The sequence below is a fragment of the Danio rerio genome, chromosome 22 (genome assembly GCF_052040795.2).
Source record: "Danio rerio strain M-AB ecotype USA chromosome 22, GRCz13ab, whole genome shotgun sequence".
In the NCBI taxonomy this organism is placed as follows: Eukaryota; Metazoa; Chordata; class Actinopteri; order Cypriniformes; family Danionidae; genus Danio; species Danio rerio.
Genome location: NC_141042.1, coordinates 30,859,790 through 30,877,688, shown reverse-complemented (window position 1 = coordinate 30,877,688; position 17,899 = coordinate 30,859,790). Strand labels below are relative to the sequence as shown.

Genomic DNA, 17,899 nt, shown 5'->3' with positions numbered 1-17,899 from the left:
CCTCAGCATGTCTGTTCTGTTGAGGAAAGTGCCCTGTCTTCATCCATGTTAGTGATGGGGTGACGAGTGGCTGGGCACACGGCAAGGAGTTAGTCCTCTGTGAGCTCACTTCTGCCTACCGGTTCTTTGTTTACTGGTAAGACAGACGTGAGTGTGGCGAGCTGGAATGGAACAGTATAGTCTGTGTTTTCTAAGCTCCCCTCTGGTGTCGTTGCATGTAGGGTGAGGCCACTAATTGGCCCAAGAGTTCAAAGTCATGGAACTCATAGCTGACCAATCGTCCCAGTAGGTAGTCTTTGGGGATTTTTATGTCAGTTGCCATGCAGCTATTACACAAGACATATACTGTTCATGAGGACAGTTCAATTTAGGGTATGGCTTCCAGGTTGAGGCCCAGTTTTATGCCCCTTCTGTTGTTGGTTGGAAGAAAACCCAATGTATGGTTTAGAGTTCGGCCTTTCGTATGGAGAGCCATATAGAGCACCTGTTTGTATAGGCTGGCACCACAGAGTCTTGTTTGCTGATGACGGAGCAGACCTCTGGCATGGTCTGGCCTGAGTGGGGCTTTTGAGGGTGACAGCCATTGTTGTTGGCTGTGAGAAGTGTGGGTGCCTATCACCAGTCGTTAAAGGTGTCTATATATATGCCTGAAGATGTATCAGGCTATTAGCTCTGATGTAACGTCGTGCGGCGGGGCCGTGAGAGTTAGGACGGGATGGGTCAACCATCCGCCATTCCGATTCAAGTTCAATGTGCAAATGCTGTTGGCAGTTGTCATGTGTGAGAGTTCAGCATTTGGACAGTAGTGTGTATGCTTGTCAGTTGAACACAGGTCTGGGGGTGTGTTCAGGCGGAGTGTCACACCGTGCAAGGCTGATGGCTGCTGGGTTGTCTGCTCACAGTGCAAGTACAATGTCATTCACAGTCCGGTTATTCAACATTAAGCCCTTTGAGGCCTGGGGCAGCAAGCGTTGAGGTTGCTAGCTGGTTTGAAGGCTGCAGAGTAGCGACCTTGACCCCCTCTATGTTGTTGAGTTTGGGTTCTCGCGGGTTCCAGCAGTTTCCCGCGACCTCGGTGACCTGACAGTCTGTTGGGGTTGACCTGACGGCTGTGAGAGAGTTCTCGCACTTGGGCCCAGATTTTAAAGGGGTTCAAAGTTCGAAAGAGGTTCACACGTACGCAGCGGATTTTTACCATTCAGCAGCAGGTATGTGCCCATTGGCGACGGGTACACGGGGTGCACTGCAGTCATGGGGACAGTTGTTACTTGATTGAGAGTGATGTATGTGAGTTGAACCTTCAGTTTGGCAGTATGATTTGCACCATCAGCCTGCCTGGTTGGCATTTAAGTGTTCGTTTTAGTCTCTGAGCTCTTGCTTTGAGTTACTCAAACAGGAGAGATGACATTAATGTGAGGTCTGCTCCCGTGCTGACGCGCATTTTTCATCTTTCTTTCATCTCCACGGTTACAGCCAAGTAGCTCATTGTTGACACGCCATTTGGGTCAGGTTCCCCAAGAGTTGAAGTGCAGGGGCCTGAGCAGTTGTTTGTACGCAGGTGTGGCTGGTTGGTGGGCTGTGGCTCAGGAGGTAAACAGACAACCAGACCAGTGTTTTCTGGTGCCTGAGGTTGCAAGCATGGTGGCACTGGCTGCTTCTTGGGGGAAGCGTGATGCTACAGTTAGGTACACAGTCTTTAGCTTGTGTTGGACTCGCAGTACTCTGCGGGTATGGAGCAGAAAGCAGGTGTTCAGGGGGGTAAATGGTTTTGGACCCCCCTCTAGTCATAAGGAGTCTGGCTTGACTTCTTGTAGGGCCCCCTTCAAGCTTTTTAGCAGTTCTACTGCTCATGACGCCACTGTGCCGTTGTTTGGTGTCAGGTTTTCACTTTTGGCTTTCTCTGGCGTGTAACTAGCTGGATGCTGGTTGCTTGAGCTCCTAGCTACTGCAGGTTGTTCATTCCTTGGTTGCTGTTAGGCTCCTTTTGGGCTGCTTGTGGTGAGTGGTTTGTCCCAGTGTGTCTCTGAGCATCCTGTCTGGTGTTGGGACATGCGCCTTCCTGGCGGTGCTGTCCTCTGCTGGCGGAGAAAGGCTTTAACTCACTGTTAGGAAGTCTTGTGGCTGGGAAACAGTAACGTGCCTTTTAAAGTCAGCTCCGGATGAGATTCTGAGACAGGGTAGCTCGTAGGTGTTTGATAGTCTTTCAAAGCAGTCTTTGTTTTGAACAGATTTTATGAGCTAAACTCTGCCGCTGTTGGGTGGTCAGGGCGTGGGGGCAGGGCACTGCCCGTGTGCGGACTCACCACAGAAAGCAGGCTTTTGAGAGAGAGAGGATCTGGAAGGTGAACTCCTCCTCCGTCCGTGGCTCATTTCCTGTCTCGAAGTAGGGTTGGTGTAGTCGACTGCAGTATGCTTGTGAGGTCTCTTGGCTGTTCTGAGACCCATGGCGACAATCAGTCCTTACTCTGACACGGGGTCAGGTAAAACACTCTAGTAAGAGCTCTTGCATCGGCTCGTAATCTGCTTTGATGGCACGGCGCTATTGATTCAGGAAACTTCTTGCCTCACGGCTCGAAGTAATTCTTAGCAGATACAGTTTGTCACAGAGAGTGGAACTTGGCCTCTGTGTAAAAGTGTAAAAGTCAATGTCTTAAAATTAGGAGTGCGTGTCGTCGCCTTCAGCAAGGTTTGGGGTGAAAGTTGGCATTTCCCTGGCCAGCTGGTTCAAAGTCTTTGGCTGACAGATGGTGTCTGTCATGGGGGACCCCATTGGAGGGAGTCCTGGCCCTGTGTTGCTGATGGGCGTTGCTGGAATGCTGGCTGGCGGGGCGGTATGAGTTGGATTCACCCCCCTCTGCTGGTCTATCCAGTCTTGGCCTTTGGGCTGACTGCGGCACTTCCCCTTTCGGATAGTCACATGGGTTGTAGAAATGTGACAGTTCTGGGTGAACTCTGGTAGGTTCATGCTTAAAAGTCTCTTTGTTGGGTTCCGTGTTGGAATTTTGCTCGGGCCCTCAGCCGTTGACTTTAGAGGCTTTGACCCGAGCTTTACTGTCTTTAGTTCTGCTCTTTACAATAGTGTTTCAGCTTGTAGCTTTACACTCAGTTCATCTTTGGCTTTCTCCTCTCGTCGCTCCTTGTGTGAGTTGTCCGCTTGTAGCTCCATCGGGGCGCGTGTAATCCGTCCATTTGCTCCAGAAGTTCGGCGTCCTTTTCCCTCGTCGTCTTGCAGGCGTCCTGGGCTCGATGCTCCAGCTGGTTGAGACCCTTTCCTATGGGGCTGGCCGGTGCAAGGGTGAGGTGTGTCAGGGCCCTGGAGAGTTGAGTCTGGGCTTGGCTGTCATGGCTCCGGGCTAGAACGTTCGCCCTCAGCGGATTAATGCAGACGTCCAGCTGTTCTCTGCTTGGCCGCTGCAGCTCCATGGCATCGTTGGGCAGGAGGTTGTGGGTTAAGCACTTAACCAGGCCTCCAGTTGGTCCCGGTGAGCAGCGGGCTGGGCGCACTTGACATGCTGGTCTGTTGGGTGAGACAGAGATCACAAGGGAGAGAGAGAGAGACCCACATGGCCAAATCGAGTGGATGTTAGCATTGTGCTATATTATTAGTCTGACAGGGTTGTCAGCTAGGGGGTATGTGCCGGCTAGACGTTGGTTCTTCTAAGGATCCACTGGGGGCCGGACAATTCGGATGTCGAATTTGGGTGGCTAGATAACAGTTGATATCTACGTACTGGCCTCAAGGCTTTTAGTCATGCGCCAGGCTGTGCAAATTATCAATCAATTATTTAAATCACCCTGGTGGTTCTCAATAGCGTGGTCTCTGAGCAGGTCAAAGTAAATAAAAATAATTAAGTAAATAAAAATAACAGTAACCCCAAAAAAAAACAAAAATGAATAATACTAACGATAAATTAGACAAAAAGGCACCTCGCTCGGATGAACGAGTGTACCGGGAAAGAAAAATGAAAGAAAATACTAATATGGATATCAGTAAATATGAATAAAAATAAAACTGAAAGACAGACAAGGATGAGAAACGAGGGAGAGAGAGATAGAGAGAGAGAGAGAGAGAGAGAGAGAGAGAGAGAGAGAGAGAATAGCAAAACCTATGGGCATGTCTAAAATGTTCGTTTTATAGTCCTGTAGTGGGCTAGGTTTAGACTAGGTTTTACATGCTATTTACACTTGGTGGTGAGTGAAAGGCAATCAGATGAAGGTTGCAAGAGCGTGCTATCTGACTAGACTTTCCCCAACTCCTACTGCAGTCGCTATCAGATCACTTGCCTATAATGTAACTCGGTTGTGAACTCACACAGCGTAGGCTTTTAGCACAATACGTAGCACTCAAGAAAGTCACTGACCGCCTGGCATGATTCAAAATTGGGTTTTGCCTGATGATTCCGGTGCCGCACTAGGCCTGTAGAATGAGGTGGCCAATCTCACTCAGGCGGGCACGTGTGTGGAATCATGACAGGGTAATTAACCAAGATTGATCGTATGCCAGTTGACACGGATGGTGCTTCTTGGAGTACGATTGCTGATGCCACTGTGATCCACACAAGCCGGAGAGACAAAACGCCAAGGTATCTAACGCATCCTTCAGCAGGGGTCAGTTATGTCAGACAGATGAACCCAATCTTTTGATCTGCAACCTGAATAACCTGTACGCTTAACCACACAAGCACAGAGGACTCGGGTCCGGATACGGGCAGTACTATGGATCTACTATTCTGGGCGAGCCAGTTGGAGTAGGAATCTTAGTATGCTGTAGTATCTGATGGATAGAGAAGGTTATCACCCTGTGATGGAGGGAGGCTAAAGGAAAATTAAATCGGCATAAAAGAATCTAAAAGAATAATCATAATAATCCCCTATAGCTAAAAGCAGTACAGGACGGCTTAGAAAAAGTAGAAAGAGTGCCTTAGTATTCAGGGGCATCTACAAACATTAATGGGTTAGCCCAACATGTTTTGATCAGATGTGGGATCTATAGATTGATAGCTCTGAATTTAGCTTCAGACTAATACTTGCCCTAATATAGTTATACTTTCCCTATAACCTAAGAGGGGAGGGAATAAATAAGGCATAAGGAAAAGATGGAGTAAAAAAAAAATCAAAAGGGAAGAAAATTATGCCTATTAATGATAATAATAGAGAGATTAAAGGCTATTCCCCAAATAGCAAAACCAACAAAATTAAAAAATAACATGACCTAAGTTTAGAATAGATTATTGGGAACTTGATTAAAAATCAAGTAATAACAAAATAAACTGGACAACGCTATTAAAATGAAAAAGACAGAAGGCAGAAAATTAATAAAAAAAAAAATTGAAAGTAACAAAATAATTCATAATACCAAAAGAAATAAAAACAGACCAATAATCTATACTTAGGTAACTAAACTATTGTTTGGATAAAATGATAACAGGGAAAATAAAATGCTTAATCGAAATTAAAACAAATTAACTCCAAACTGTTTAACCATTTCAGACCACTTGAGACACAATGGTGGGCGGAACTGATGTGAGGAGAGCAGAAGGAGACAGGGGGAGATGTTTCCGAGTAGCACTTCACATTCGGTTAGCCTTGTGCTAAAGTTTGTTAAAGTAACAAAATGTGAAGGGTTGGTTTGCTTAAGCATTAACGTTAGCTGGCGTTAGCCGCTAGTAAGTTGTTACGAGTTACGCTTCGCATCCGGTTAGCCTTGTGCTAACAGTTTGGTAATATTAAGACGCGAAGGGTTAGTTTACTTAAGGCTAGTCGTTAGAAGCTAGCGAGTGGTTTTGCCCTGTGATGTAAGCCGCGTCACACACTCTGCCTCCTGAAGGCGGATCTTATGCTTTGGGGTGGTGACTACGTCATTCACGCATGCGTGCGCGCACACGAGTTACGTGGACGAGGAGTCAATGAGCGCTCGAAGGGTCGTTTTTATGAATGAGTTCTCATTCATAACTTGGTATGCGGCTGACTTCACAAAGGCAAAGCGCGAACCACTAAGATTCGCATAAACGGTCATTATATATCATGTTGCCGTAACACTGATAATAATATTCGACCATTACAATTAGACAAACAAACATAAAATGCGAGACGTCTCTCGAGGCGGTGCACGTTTGTACACAGATTTGGTCCGGACGAACATAACTGAAATATGGGAATTCACATCCATATCAGATTTTGGTACCATTTAAAAACACGCTTATGATTCTGAGAATTCCTTTCGTCAGAAAGCGGTTAAAAGGCAAGCTTGCAGCTCCCAAATACATTAATTTAGAACCGTCCAGCAGTTCTGAAAATAATTTCGCACGGCGGCGAAGCAAATAGGTTAAACGTTAGGCAGCTAATCTAACAGTTTGAAACCACGGGAGAAATAGTCTAGAGGTTTTCTAGCTATAAAGGCCTTTTAAACGGACAGGTTTGGGGTTTCCAAACTGTCTTACAAGCGCTGAGAGAGGCGTCTTTTCCTCCGACAGGCACACTAATATATTCAAATGATTTGCGGAACGTGCGTCTCAGCAAAATCGATTCAAAATATATATGAACTGCAGTTTAAATTGTTACACTCTACACGGGCAGCTCTCTGCTGTGTTTAGTGAACAGAATAGCTGGAGCAGGCTTTCCGTCCTCCCAGCTTTGAAGAAAAGGAAATGCTTCTCGCGGTCTTTTTTTTCTTTTATAGCACTTAATAAATCACAATGAATTGGAAAGTTTGTTTCACAGAAAATGTTTGGAAAACTGCCCGCATTCTCTCCACCAATATATGTAACATGAAATTAACTCATTTTATGAATATTAATAATCAACAATAATGGTTTATTCTTAATTATTAATATTCCGTCTTATAAGCTTCAGTCAGTTTGGTCAAACAAACATATTGTAAATGATCATGCTCGCGCGACCGAGCGGATTCCCAGATTATGAATATTAATTATTAACAATAACGAATTATTATTAATCATTAATATTCCGGATCAATTTATTGTTAATTTGACCAAACGAACACAAGCAGAGCCGCCGCTCTTCCGAGCGGACACGGTAATCTATTCATTTAGAAATAGGGAATTTAATTGCTACTTCTTGTGAAGTAGATTAATCATTCAAAAGTTTTAAACAACTTATAATAGCTAGGCAGGGGAATCTGTATTTCAGTGACATTTTCTCGTGAGGCAAACAATACAATTCATTTGATTATAATGGAATTTATTGACTAGTCAGACGTAACGAACACACAAACGCACAAACATACATTAAACATAAAACAAAGGTAAACCACGTGGAGATATCGGGTCTATAGAACGGGTAACAGCAAAGAGAAATAGTAAAGCTAGGAAAGATAGATTTCAGATAAAAGAGTGACAAAACTTTCAGTTCCACACGCACCATTAAGGACCACCAAGGTTATAAAACACACCTTTTTGATAAAAGGGTCACAGCTTAATCGCATGACTAAAATCACCTGGTCTTCCATGTCTGGAGGTCTCTCTTATGCGTCTCTCTTCCGTCGTGGTGAAAACTACTCTTGATGTCCTTTGATGCGTGGAGTTTGTAATGCAGTTCGGACGAACACGATCGCAAACTTTAAACTGAATTTACTTTGCCGGAAAATAAAGAAAGCGTGGCGGGAAAGTCCATGCGGCTGTGAAGAGCCGTGTGGCCCTTAAAGGGACCACCGTAAATGATGTTCCTTTTTGGGACGTTCTCTTTCTGCCCAGATGTTTGGGGGGAAGTGTGCTTATACCTGCGGGTCACGTGACAACCCGTACAGCATTCTGACCAATGATTTCAGGGGAAAGTTTGCGCGCGAACCTTCCTTTGTCTAGGGGCTGCTCGTATGCAAATTTGAGTGTCCGCCTAAAGCATGCGGACAGGCATCTAATACAGGGCTTTAAAGAATAAAGCAATGCGAGTTATGGTCTTGCACTATGCATCATGTGTTGTAAAATGTCGAGGGCATTCTATTGACACCAAACACTCTACAAGTACATCAACATTAAAAGTACATTAACATAGTTCCCATATCCTTACGTCATTGATGCTTTTAAAAAGGCCTGAAAGTACGAATGTGTATAGTCTATATCAGGGATTGTACACATTACAAAAGTTAAATGAAATTAAACAAGAGATTTGGGTTCTAAATGTCTTTGTTTAATTTTGAGGAATGTCTTGTCTGTGAGCAGAACGTTGGCTAAAGAGGTTTTTTTTTCTTTCTTATCTTATCTTTCATGTTCTTTTGAAGTAGGCAGAGAGTGGTTCTGTGAAGTCTCCCAGACTTGTTAACATGTCACCACGGATTACTAAGCCAGACTTTTCGTCGCCAAGTGATTTTATTGTCACCCAGATTCACCCAGATTGTTTTCTGGAATGTTAAATGGAATGTTTATCTCCAGAATGCAGGTTACAATATGTTACAGTTCCCTATTCAGGGAACGTGGGTTATGTACGTAACCTGAACGTTTTGCTTTTTCAGTATACCGAAGTGGTCTTTTCTTTGGTGTGTGAAGAGTTTGAACAAAAGATGGCCCACATAATAAACACAAGAGCCTCTTCCTGACCAACCACCAATGTATTAAATATGAAATGCATTAATTACGCTTGCTTGATGAATAACATAATAAAGACACATCAGAAATGAGATATTCTCAGTTGTTTTTAATGGAAAATGCCCACATACTAACTTCTTTGCAGGATTTAGACATTGTGGTGGGCCCCAACAAGTTATGTCATGTTTTCCACATTTGGTCACCAGTGAGGTGCAAGCCTTGGTGGTTTAACCCTTGTTTGTTTTGCTGTTCAGAAAAAACGGTTACTTGGCTTTTTTTTTCCAGTTGTTGTAAAGAAAACCTTGTCATGGTGATATGTCTGAAGCAATTTTGAAATCTGTGTAAAAATAACCATGTCGAGACAAACATAAGACCATGCAAGTCATTATTTGTCAAGTGCAGAGCTTAGTATAACACTTTATTTGAGCTAAACGCACACTGCAAACAGTTTGGGAAAAAAGTATACATGCAGGTATTTAATGTCAGAGATTAATTTTGTGTACACAAACAAGGAACTTGTTTGAACACAAACTTGAAAGTATATATAATGCATGTCATTTGAACAGAAACAAAACCGCTGTCCTTTACACTACATACCACATCACTAACAGGAAGTCATCACACCCCCACATTTTGGCCATTTGAGCATAGACAAACGCTCTAAAGTATGTTCAAGTGCACCTACAAATGTGTTTATGTATTTTAACGTTTTAATTTACTTAATTTTAAATAAAGTAAAACTTCTTCATGTCTACTGTAATGTAATTCTGTCACTGACCTGCTTTGTCGTTGAATGGGAATCACCTAGCCATTGTTTTTTAGTTAAAAGGTTAGTTCATACAAAGAGGGAAATTCTGTTGTTAATTACTCACTCATGTGACTCATGTCGTTAAAACCCCTGAGGCATTTGTCCACACAGCAAAATATGGGGACCCAAAACAACTCTATGGGTGTTAATTTCAACCCTTTGAAAGTGTCTCATGGGGTCCACTCAAAACAGACTTAAATCAACACTTTCAAAAGGGTTGGCACATTGACACCGAAGAAAGGGTTAATTTTAACTCTGGGCAGAGTTAAAATATGTAACTATATTTAACACCGCCTGGTGTAATATATTGTTATTTTATTCAACTCTCTTGAGTGTAAATATGGTAAAAAGGTCAAATAGACTGTAAATTACAAAATAAAAAACATTTTATTTGAAAACATTCACCACTTCAACAATTCATTCAGTTTTTAAAATGCAACAATGTCAAATATGCTTTAAATGTTTTATTAGTACAGACAGTAGCAACAAAATATGTATGACCAGTGCTCAAAAAGGCTGTTTCAGTCCTTTGGTCCAAACTTGATGTTTCATCAGAGCAATTTGAAAGTTCAATATATCGTCACTCATAGTTTTCTTCTGAACTCATAGTTTTCTTCTGAAATTACATTTTAAACAACTTGGCGTGCAAATCTTTCACTTCGGGTGTTTCCTTGGTCCTCCATATCAAACACAGCAGTTTAAATGAAGGTACAAATGCTGTAAACTTGTGTGAAAACAAACTGGAGCTAGGAAATCTCATCAAGCATGTCCTGTGAATGAAGTGCTTCCCAGCCACAGGATGACCTTTTTATCCATGACGATGTAGCAGCTGCTGATCGCTCGTCTGGTGGTTCCTGATGCACGGATATACTGTAGGGTGATGCTCATCTAAGAACTCTTCAAGACTCCAGCATGACTAAGAAAAATGTTTGAAAACAAATTGCAATCAAATTCTATGATATATTTAAAAGAACATTTAAAGTAAATGAAACATTCAAGAAATCTAAACTCACCTTTTGAAAATCTTCATGATGATCCACAACTTGACTCTCCCAGCTGGTTGAGGTGACAGGATATGGAAAAGTAGAAAAAACACATATATCACTGTTGGATCTCCAAAAACAATTAGGTTAACCACTATGGCTAGAACTGGAAAAACAGGCAGCTGTCTGTCCAGAATCCTGAATTTAACACAACACTTGGAGCAAAATTTAGAGGAGCTTAAAATCTTTTATATCATTTAGTGATGACTTCCCCAAAATATTGGCCACAGTGTAAAAAATATTCATAAACCTACAGTTTTCTGTAAGCGTGTGCGTGCATGTGTGTGTGCGTGTGTGTGTGTGTGCGTGCGTGCATGTTTCTTTACCAGATTCAACTTGTTAGGCCCTTTCAGGTCCAGTATTGACGCCACCTTTCCTGGAGTCTAGCAGATGTTTCAGGTCCAAATATAATCTAAAATATTAGGATAAGCAGAAGAGGAAAAGTGCAAAGCAAAGAGCAAAACATTATTTAAGTAACAGTTCACCCACAATACAAAACTTATCACCTTCATGTCATTTGTTATTCTCTAATGCTCTAATACCCTGTCAGCTTATTGTGAAACAAATACAGAACTTTATCAAACATACCTTCATTATTATCACCACATATGACCAAGAAGGTGTGCTTGGTCATTTCACCAACTCTGGAAATACACCATCCGTCTCTAATCAGCCACCGTCACAGGGTCTTATGTTATTGTATAGAGAACTGTGGCTGTCAAAAAACAACAACACATTAGTATCAAACACATATGCTTAACCTTCAGATAAAAGAGATAAACATCAAAGTATGCCTCACACTTTTTCAGATATCTTTTGATTCAGATGTTGATTATTGATAATAAATCTACAAATCAAACCTGTATCATCATTAGGCTGCTCAAATATGAATCAGTTGATTAATTTTACAGACAGGTGGCTATTTACAACGCACTAAATTGTCTTTAATAAAACGGAAATGTTGTGTACAGTACATGCTAAGTTTAGCCTATAGTTTTAAGCACAATATCATGTGGGAGAAAAAGCTTGACTAAGATGTTCCTGACTACAGAAATAGCCTAACTTACTAACGTCAGACATCCCGAGTTGGGAAAAGTCATTTTCGGGGGATACAGAGTTGATTTGCGGGAGGTAGCGGGAGAGATGAGTACCTGAAGAGCAATGGGATGAGTTGCGCGCGACGTAACTTACCTGAAGAGCGGTGGGGGTGACTTGCGCGCGACGTACCTGAAGAGCTGGGAGGGATGCGGTGGAGAGGGGTGTGCAAAGTGTTTAATGACCGGGCGGGAGACGCGCGATTTCCAGGAGATTATCATTCATTTGCGGGCATCTACTTGGGCATCTGGGAGTCTCTGTGCATTTGCGGGATAACGTTAACGTTAGTCCCGCAACTTCCGGGAGACTTCTGTAACGTTAAATGTCTGAAAGTGCAAACGCGGTCATTTAAAGACATTAATGTTAACATTCCGACTTTAATGGTTGTCAACACTTAATATAATTCAAGCGTACGTTATCACACGAGTCTATGGACTAACGTTATATGGACGGCCACGAATGAACCAGTTTAAAAGGGCTGCGGTGTTTAAAATAACCAAATTAACGTACACGAATAACAAACAATCATGTTTCAGTCAGGAAGCCTTTTACAAGTAAGCATGTTCATTTACTCACCAGATATGTTTTAGAAACTCCCGAGCTCATGGAAACCGTCCTGTGTTGCCGTTAGCATCCAGGCAGAGTAGGCTAGGCTGCTCCGGGGATTCCCTCGCTAGTTTACTTCGAATTAAAGGAGAAGTGTCGATTTTATTTTACAGATGGGTAAAAACGCACAAAATAGCATTAAGCGTGACAGAAATGTGTTGAACATGTACATTTGATGTTTTTATGCACTATGTATGCGTGAGCATATATAAAAACATGCTTGAAAAGAAGTCAATAGTAATGCAGTTAAGCTAGATACACAAACGACCATGAATGAACCACAGAAGTTTAAAATTGTCACTCCATTCTAAAGTTATTAACTTAACAATAGGTTTACAACTGTATTTCCTTAAAGAAAGTCAGTAAAATACCAACATTTAGGTAGTTTGACTCACCAGTTGCTGTTCTAAACCTCAGATGGAAAATGGCATCTGGAAAATTCTTCAGTGACTGGGGCTGCATGAATTCCCGGATGTTGGAAATAACACCACCAAGTGTAGAAAAGATAACTCCTTGATTTCGCACTGAATAAAATCAATTCTAACTCTTATTATATTCATTTATCAAAATCTAACTCTTTAACGTCAACACTTTACTCTAAAATGCTTCAACACCGAGAATTTAACTCTGATGAATTTGCTGTGCATCTTTGGAATACAACTTAAGATTTTTTAGATGAAATCCAAGAGCTCTCTCATCCTCCATACATAGCAATGGTCATTCTAAGACTAGAAAAAGAACAAAAAACATTGTCAAAACATTTCTTGTGACTCCTTTGGTTCAGCTGTAATCATAAGAAGCTCCAAGAACACTTTGACTTTTCTTCTACGATAGCTCAGGGTATGCATTTTATTAAGATTTGTGTTCCAATGATCAAAAAAGGTAATTTTGGTTAGACTAATTTCATTTTGGGGTGAACTAACGCTTTAAATCACATGTCTGCCTAAATGGGGGCTTGTATACATGATGGTGGGATGGAATTTGAAGTCTGTTGGAATTCTGGGCCACTTATTTAGATTATTGGTTTGGCCCTGTTAGTTCAAATTAAAGTTCCACTCTTGCCAGAATGCTTCAAAAACCCATTTCAAAAAATCTAATTTATACCATTTCTGGTGCCACAAAAGCTGAAAAAATACTAATAGAACTACTATTCTATTGGTTGAAATTTCCTTTAACACATCAAATTTTCTATATTTGAGTTTTAAGTGTTGAACATTTTCAACATTTCAGGGTTGTACACTTTCAAACTTTCTATTTTAAAGGTGAAGTACAATTAGGTTACATTTTAAAATCTAAAATAGCTTGTGTTGCCCACAGTAGCCACTGGTGTCGTCTAGTAATCTAGCTCACCATCAGCTGCTCTTTGAACTGGAGCAGGGTTCAGATGCGAGATGCATAAACAGGGTAGTGCTTTCAGCCACCGATAATGTTCTTATTGATCATGTATTTTAACTGAAATATAGTCAGTCAAACCTGAGCATTCATTTAGTTGTTTAGTGTAAAAGAGGTAAGCGTAAGTGAAAGGTAAACGCCGTCTGGTGCAGCAGACAAGCGGCAAAAATCACAGTCAGGAAGCGCCTGGCCAGAAGCGATTATTCAATAAAAGTCCCCGTCCACGGAGGCGGGCCGCTGCGCTTCTTTTCCTGTGTCACGAAAGTGTCAACTGCATTTAAATGACATAAGCATAAAGCTTCATTTTTGCAGTACTTTTGAGCTCAAATTATAATAAAAATATATTAACCTTCAGAATGATGCGGGACACAAAATTCATCCATGTGGGCTCATTGATCTAAAATTTCTTTGCGGCCCCCCTAGCTCCATCTGGCGGCCCCCCAGGGGGCCGCGGACCCCAGTTTGAAAACCTCTGACTTAGAATATGCACACTTGAAATAAAACAAATGCCATTAGGATGCTAAACATGCTTGGCTAGTTAGGACAATTGTGATTGGTAAACAAAAATATGGTTGTGACAGCTGGACATTTAAAATATGATTGAGGGAGGATTGATTTTGTATTGTGATTTTACAGTAGGCTCTAAAGGGGGTTTCCAACAGAAAGGGCTTGAAACGCAACAAACCAGATGTTATACTTAAGGCAGGGGTGTCCAAACTTGGTCCTGGACGGCCTGTGTCCTGCAGACTTTAGCTCCAACTTGCTTCAACACACCTACCAGGAAGTTTCTAGTATACCTAGAAAGACCTTGATTAGCTGCTTCAGGTATGTTTGATTAGGGTTGGAGCTAAACTCTCCAGGGCTATGTCCGAAACCGCATACTTCCACACTATGCAGTACGCTAAAATCAGTATGCGAGAATTCGAAAATCAGTAAGCGAGAAGTACCCGGATGACTTACTACTTCCAGTGATATTCTGTAGTGCACAATCCCATGATGCACCGCGAGAGAATTCATGAATGCGAGTGAAGCGACGCAACTGCTGCAGGTAGGTCACGTGACCGTGACAAAATGGCAGATGTAGTATGTCCGAATTCCATTCATACATTTCATATTCATACTGTATAGAACGTACTTTTCTAACGGCGAGTAGTATGTTTAAATTCTAATGCAGTACCTACTGAGTAATAGTCGGTTTCGGGCGCAGCCCAGGACACCGGGCCTCCAGGACCGAGTTTGTACACCCCTGACTTAAGGGAATAATGACCAAACTGTAGCTCACACAATTCAGCCATTTGATGCCAAGAGCTTTCAAAATACATTGTGAAATGTCCGACATTCCAAATGTCAAATATGTGATATAAGGCCATTTATTTCATCAATTAAATGGCTTAATAATGATCTGGGACTGACATCAGCTGCAGTAGAGACCAAAGCTGCTGCATTTACAACTTATTAATTTATAATTTTCTCCTGAAATACACAAAAGCAAGTGGCTGATTAACAGGGAGAGGAATAGAGTAAATGTCCTAGTAACATCTCCTAGCGTGTATCTTACGTGAATTAAGCAACTCGTCCAATTATAATTAAAAAAAGTTATTACTGTTTTCTCCATAGTCATCAGCATGTATTTTACAAAAGATCAGTATTATATTTCGCTAATAGTCTATGTGTGGTTGAATGTCTGAAACCTAAAGTAAATGTTATTTGTTTGAAAACCCCAATAATTTATTAACCCCGGGTTAATAAAGGGACTAAGCCGAAAAAAAAAATGAATGAATGAATGAATGAATGAATGAATATTGGTGTTTTCCCAGAGATGGGTTGTGGCTGGAAGGGCATTCTCTTAGTACATCATGAGCTGGATAAGTTGGCGGTTCATCGCGCTGTGGCGACTCCGAATTAATAAAGAGACTAAGCCGAAATGAAAATGAATGAATGAAAAAGTATTGGTGTCTGTGACGCAGCCAATCTAGAGACTGTTGTGTGCACCATGATTGTATAAGAAACACACTTTAATGTCTGATATTTGACTAAAAAGTGGTGAAAAACGAATATTATCTCAATTCAAATGAGTAGTCACTTGGACTCGAAAACAGTATTCCATACGTCATGATTTAACAACCATATACATTATAGTCATCCATTCAGTACATTTCTGAACTTTGACTCTTGCATCCCTGCAAATTTACCATGACTTGCAGTTTGGAGAATATTTCTTTATTTATTTATATATTCCCTGGGACTCAAACACAAGATCTTGATGTCCTTGGCACCACGTTTTTACAGTTTGAGTAGATGAAATTTAACTTTAATGTAGTAATTTGCACCCTTTTAAGGGTAGATAATGTTTTTTGTGCATCTCTGATCTCATATCGATCTGTTCTAGTAAAATGTTTTTAAATCACATGCTTTGATGGTAGTGACCTTCCGACAGATGGCTGGCATTGAGTTTGTTTGCTCTGAAACACATGTCTAGTCAAAGAAGAAACAGGTTGAGATAAAGATCACATTATAAAGTCTCACAAATGCACTTTGGTAAAATATTGCTTGGTTAATTCATCTGAAAGCATATCAACAGATATCTGCGCTAATGCACAATAGATAATTTGGTGTCTATTGATGTTGGTCCTGGAGATATAATGGATTCAGCTATTACTCAGACCAGCAGTAGTTCTCGAAGAAGACCATTCTGCTCTTTCAGACCACTTCAGACCCTGACAACACAGCTTATCTCCAACATCAATAATATTAATAATATAATACAAACAATAATACTGACACAGCCATGAGAAGTAGCGCTGGGACGATCACAGTGGCTCTGGTTCTCTGCATTTTTCTACTTATTGGCATTTCTGGGAACCTGCTGATCATCTGGAGCATCCTGACTCGAACCCGTCAGCGTTCCATCACCACTCTCCTGATCTTAAACCTAGCCTTCGCGGATGGATTCCTGATGTTTTTAATACCTTTTTTTATTGTTTATTTGGTAAAACACACTTGGGTCTTTACCCTGCCGCTGTGCAAGATACCGTTGTACCTCTGCAGTGCCAACATGTACGCGTCTGTATTTTTGATAACACTAATGAGCCTGCACAGGATGGTGGCTATAGTATTGCGGAAACATGCTGGGGTCCTTACAGAGCAGAGAACAATCATTAAGGTGTTGGAAGGAGTGTGGATCCTTTCTCTTGGGGTGTCAGTGCCTTATTCAGTTTTCTGGACCACTTTCAGGGAAGAGCAAGAACCAGCAATTGTAATTTGTGCTTGTAAACATCTACAAGCACAAGATGTAAGTTACATTTGCCATTCTCTTTCACACCATCCATTTCCAATAATTAAAAATTTTAGAATTTTTTCAGAAACTACATTTTTTAGTAGTGGTAGTTTTTATTTAACATTGTTTCAGCTGATCTGCTTATGCAGTTTAGTTTTTCGAGATTCCGTATCTCAGAAAGGTAGACATGAGGCTAAAGTCCATTCTTTTCAAGTCTTCTCTGGATAATTTCTCAATAGCTATGTTTTTTTTTCCAACGAAAGGAATATCGCATTAAACATTTGCAAAACAAAAGCACAGTTTCAATCTAACAAGTCAAAGATAACAAATGCATCACTTCCTTTTAAACTGGTATAACCATTTGCTGTGGTAGAAGAAGCCAAAGTGGGCCTTTCTCTTTTACATAATCAGAGTTTCTGCAGATATCATAATGTCAAATTTAAGACATTTTAAGACCTTTTTAAGACCATTAAGCATTAAATTCAAGACCTATATCACAATATAAAAAACAGGCATACACATAAAGAGAATTCAAATTGAACAGTACTAAAGACAGGTTAGATGCACCATTGAACTACAGAAAACACAAACAAACATCTTAAGGCTGATTTATACTTTCGCCTGGAGCCACATCGAGCACCTCAAGAATCGGACAAGGCTTTTATACTTGATGAGTTCTTTTGAAATATTCTTTTAAATGACACGAATAAATGTTCATTGTTGAGAAATTCTTTTAAAAGAAACAGACAGTAAAATCAGATGGATAAACAATAAAGTAGTAAGTTTCGGAAGGTCAAACTGTTAATATCATTAAAGATTTTTTAACTAATTGGTTTTATTATTTTTATAATTTATTATGAAGATTTTTATAATCTTTCAAGATTTTTTAAATCTATTTTTTTTTTAATCAAAATGATGCAGTTCTACCTATTAAAGTTAAATATTAATGGCAACAGAACATGGGTTGCTCTACAATTATATTTTTTTATTATGGCAAGAATAAAAAAAAAAGTACACTTACTGAAAATACTGACATTTTTTTATTTATTTTGCCCAACCAACAATTCACACATCACTGTCTGGCTAGTTTCTGTTCTCTACTTATAAGCTAAAAAGGCAATAATGGTCCAACATTCCT

The 17,899-nt window shown here is 40.7% G+C and overlaps 1 protein-coding gene and 1 long non-coding RNA gene across 3 annotated transcripts; one reads left to right on the top strand and one right to left on the bottom strand.

Moving 5' to 3' along the window:
- Positions 1-9,716: 9,716 nt before the first annotated feature.
- LOC147838571 (uncharacterized) lies at positions 9,717-12,544 on the bottom strand. 2 transcript variants are annotated; one of them, XR_015522230.1, is made up of 7 exons: positions 12,488-12,544; positions 12,063-12,167; positions 11,583-11,812; positions 10,980-11,106; positions 10,718-10,803; positions 10,362-10,404; positions 9,717-10,264 (listed from the first exon to the last, which is right to left on the bottom strand). It is a non-coding gene; the product is annotated as an uncharacterized LOC147838571 (long non-coding RNA). The 2 variants fall into 2 exon arrangements; XR_015522229.1 differs by lacking the exon at positions 11,583-11,812.
- A 3,698-nt stretch (positions 12,545-16,242) lies between these two features.
- On the top strand, positions 16,243-16,989 carry LOC147831625 (leukotriene B4 receptor 1-like; the record flags this gene model as incomplete). Its single annotated transcript, XM_087304836.1, has 1 exon — positions 16,243-16,989. A coding segment is annotated over one exon (747 nt), but the record flags the coding sequence as incomplete, so codon positions are not given.
- Positions 16,990-17,899: the final 910 nt, after the last annotated feature.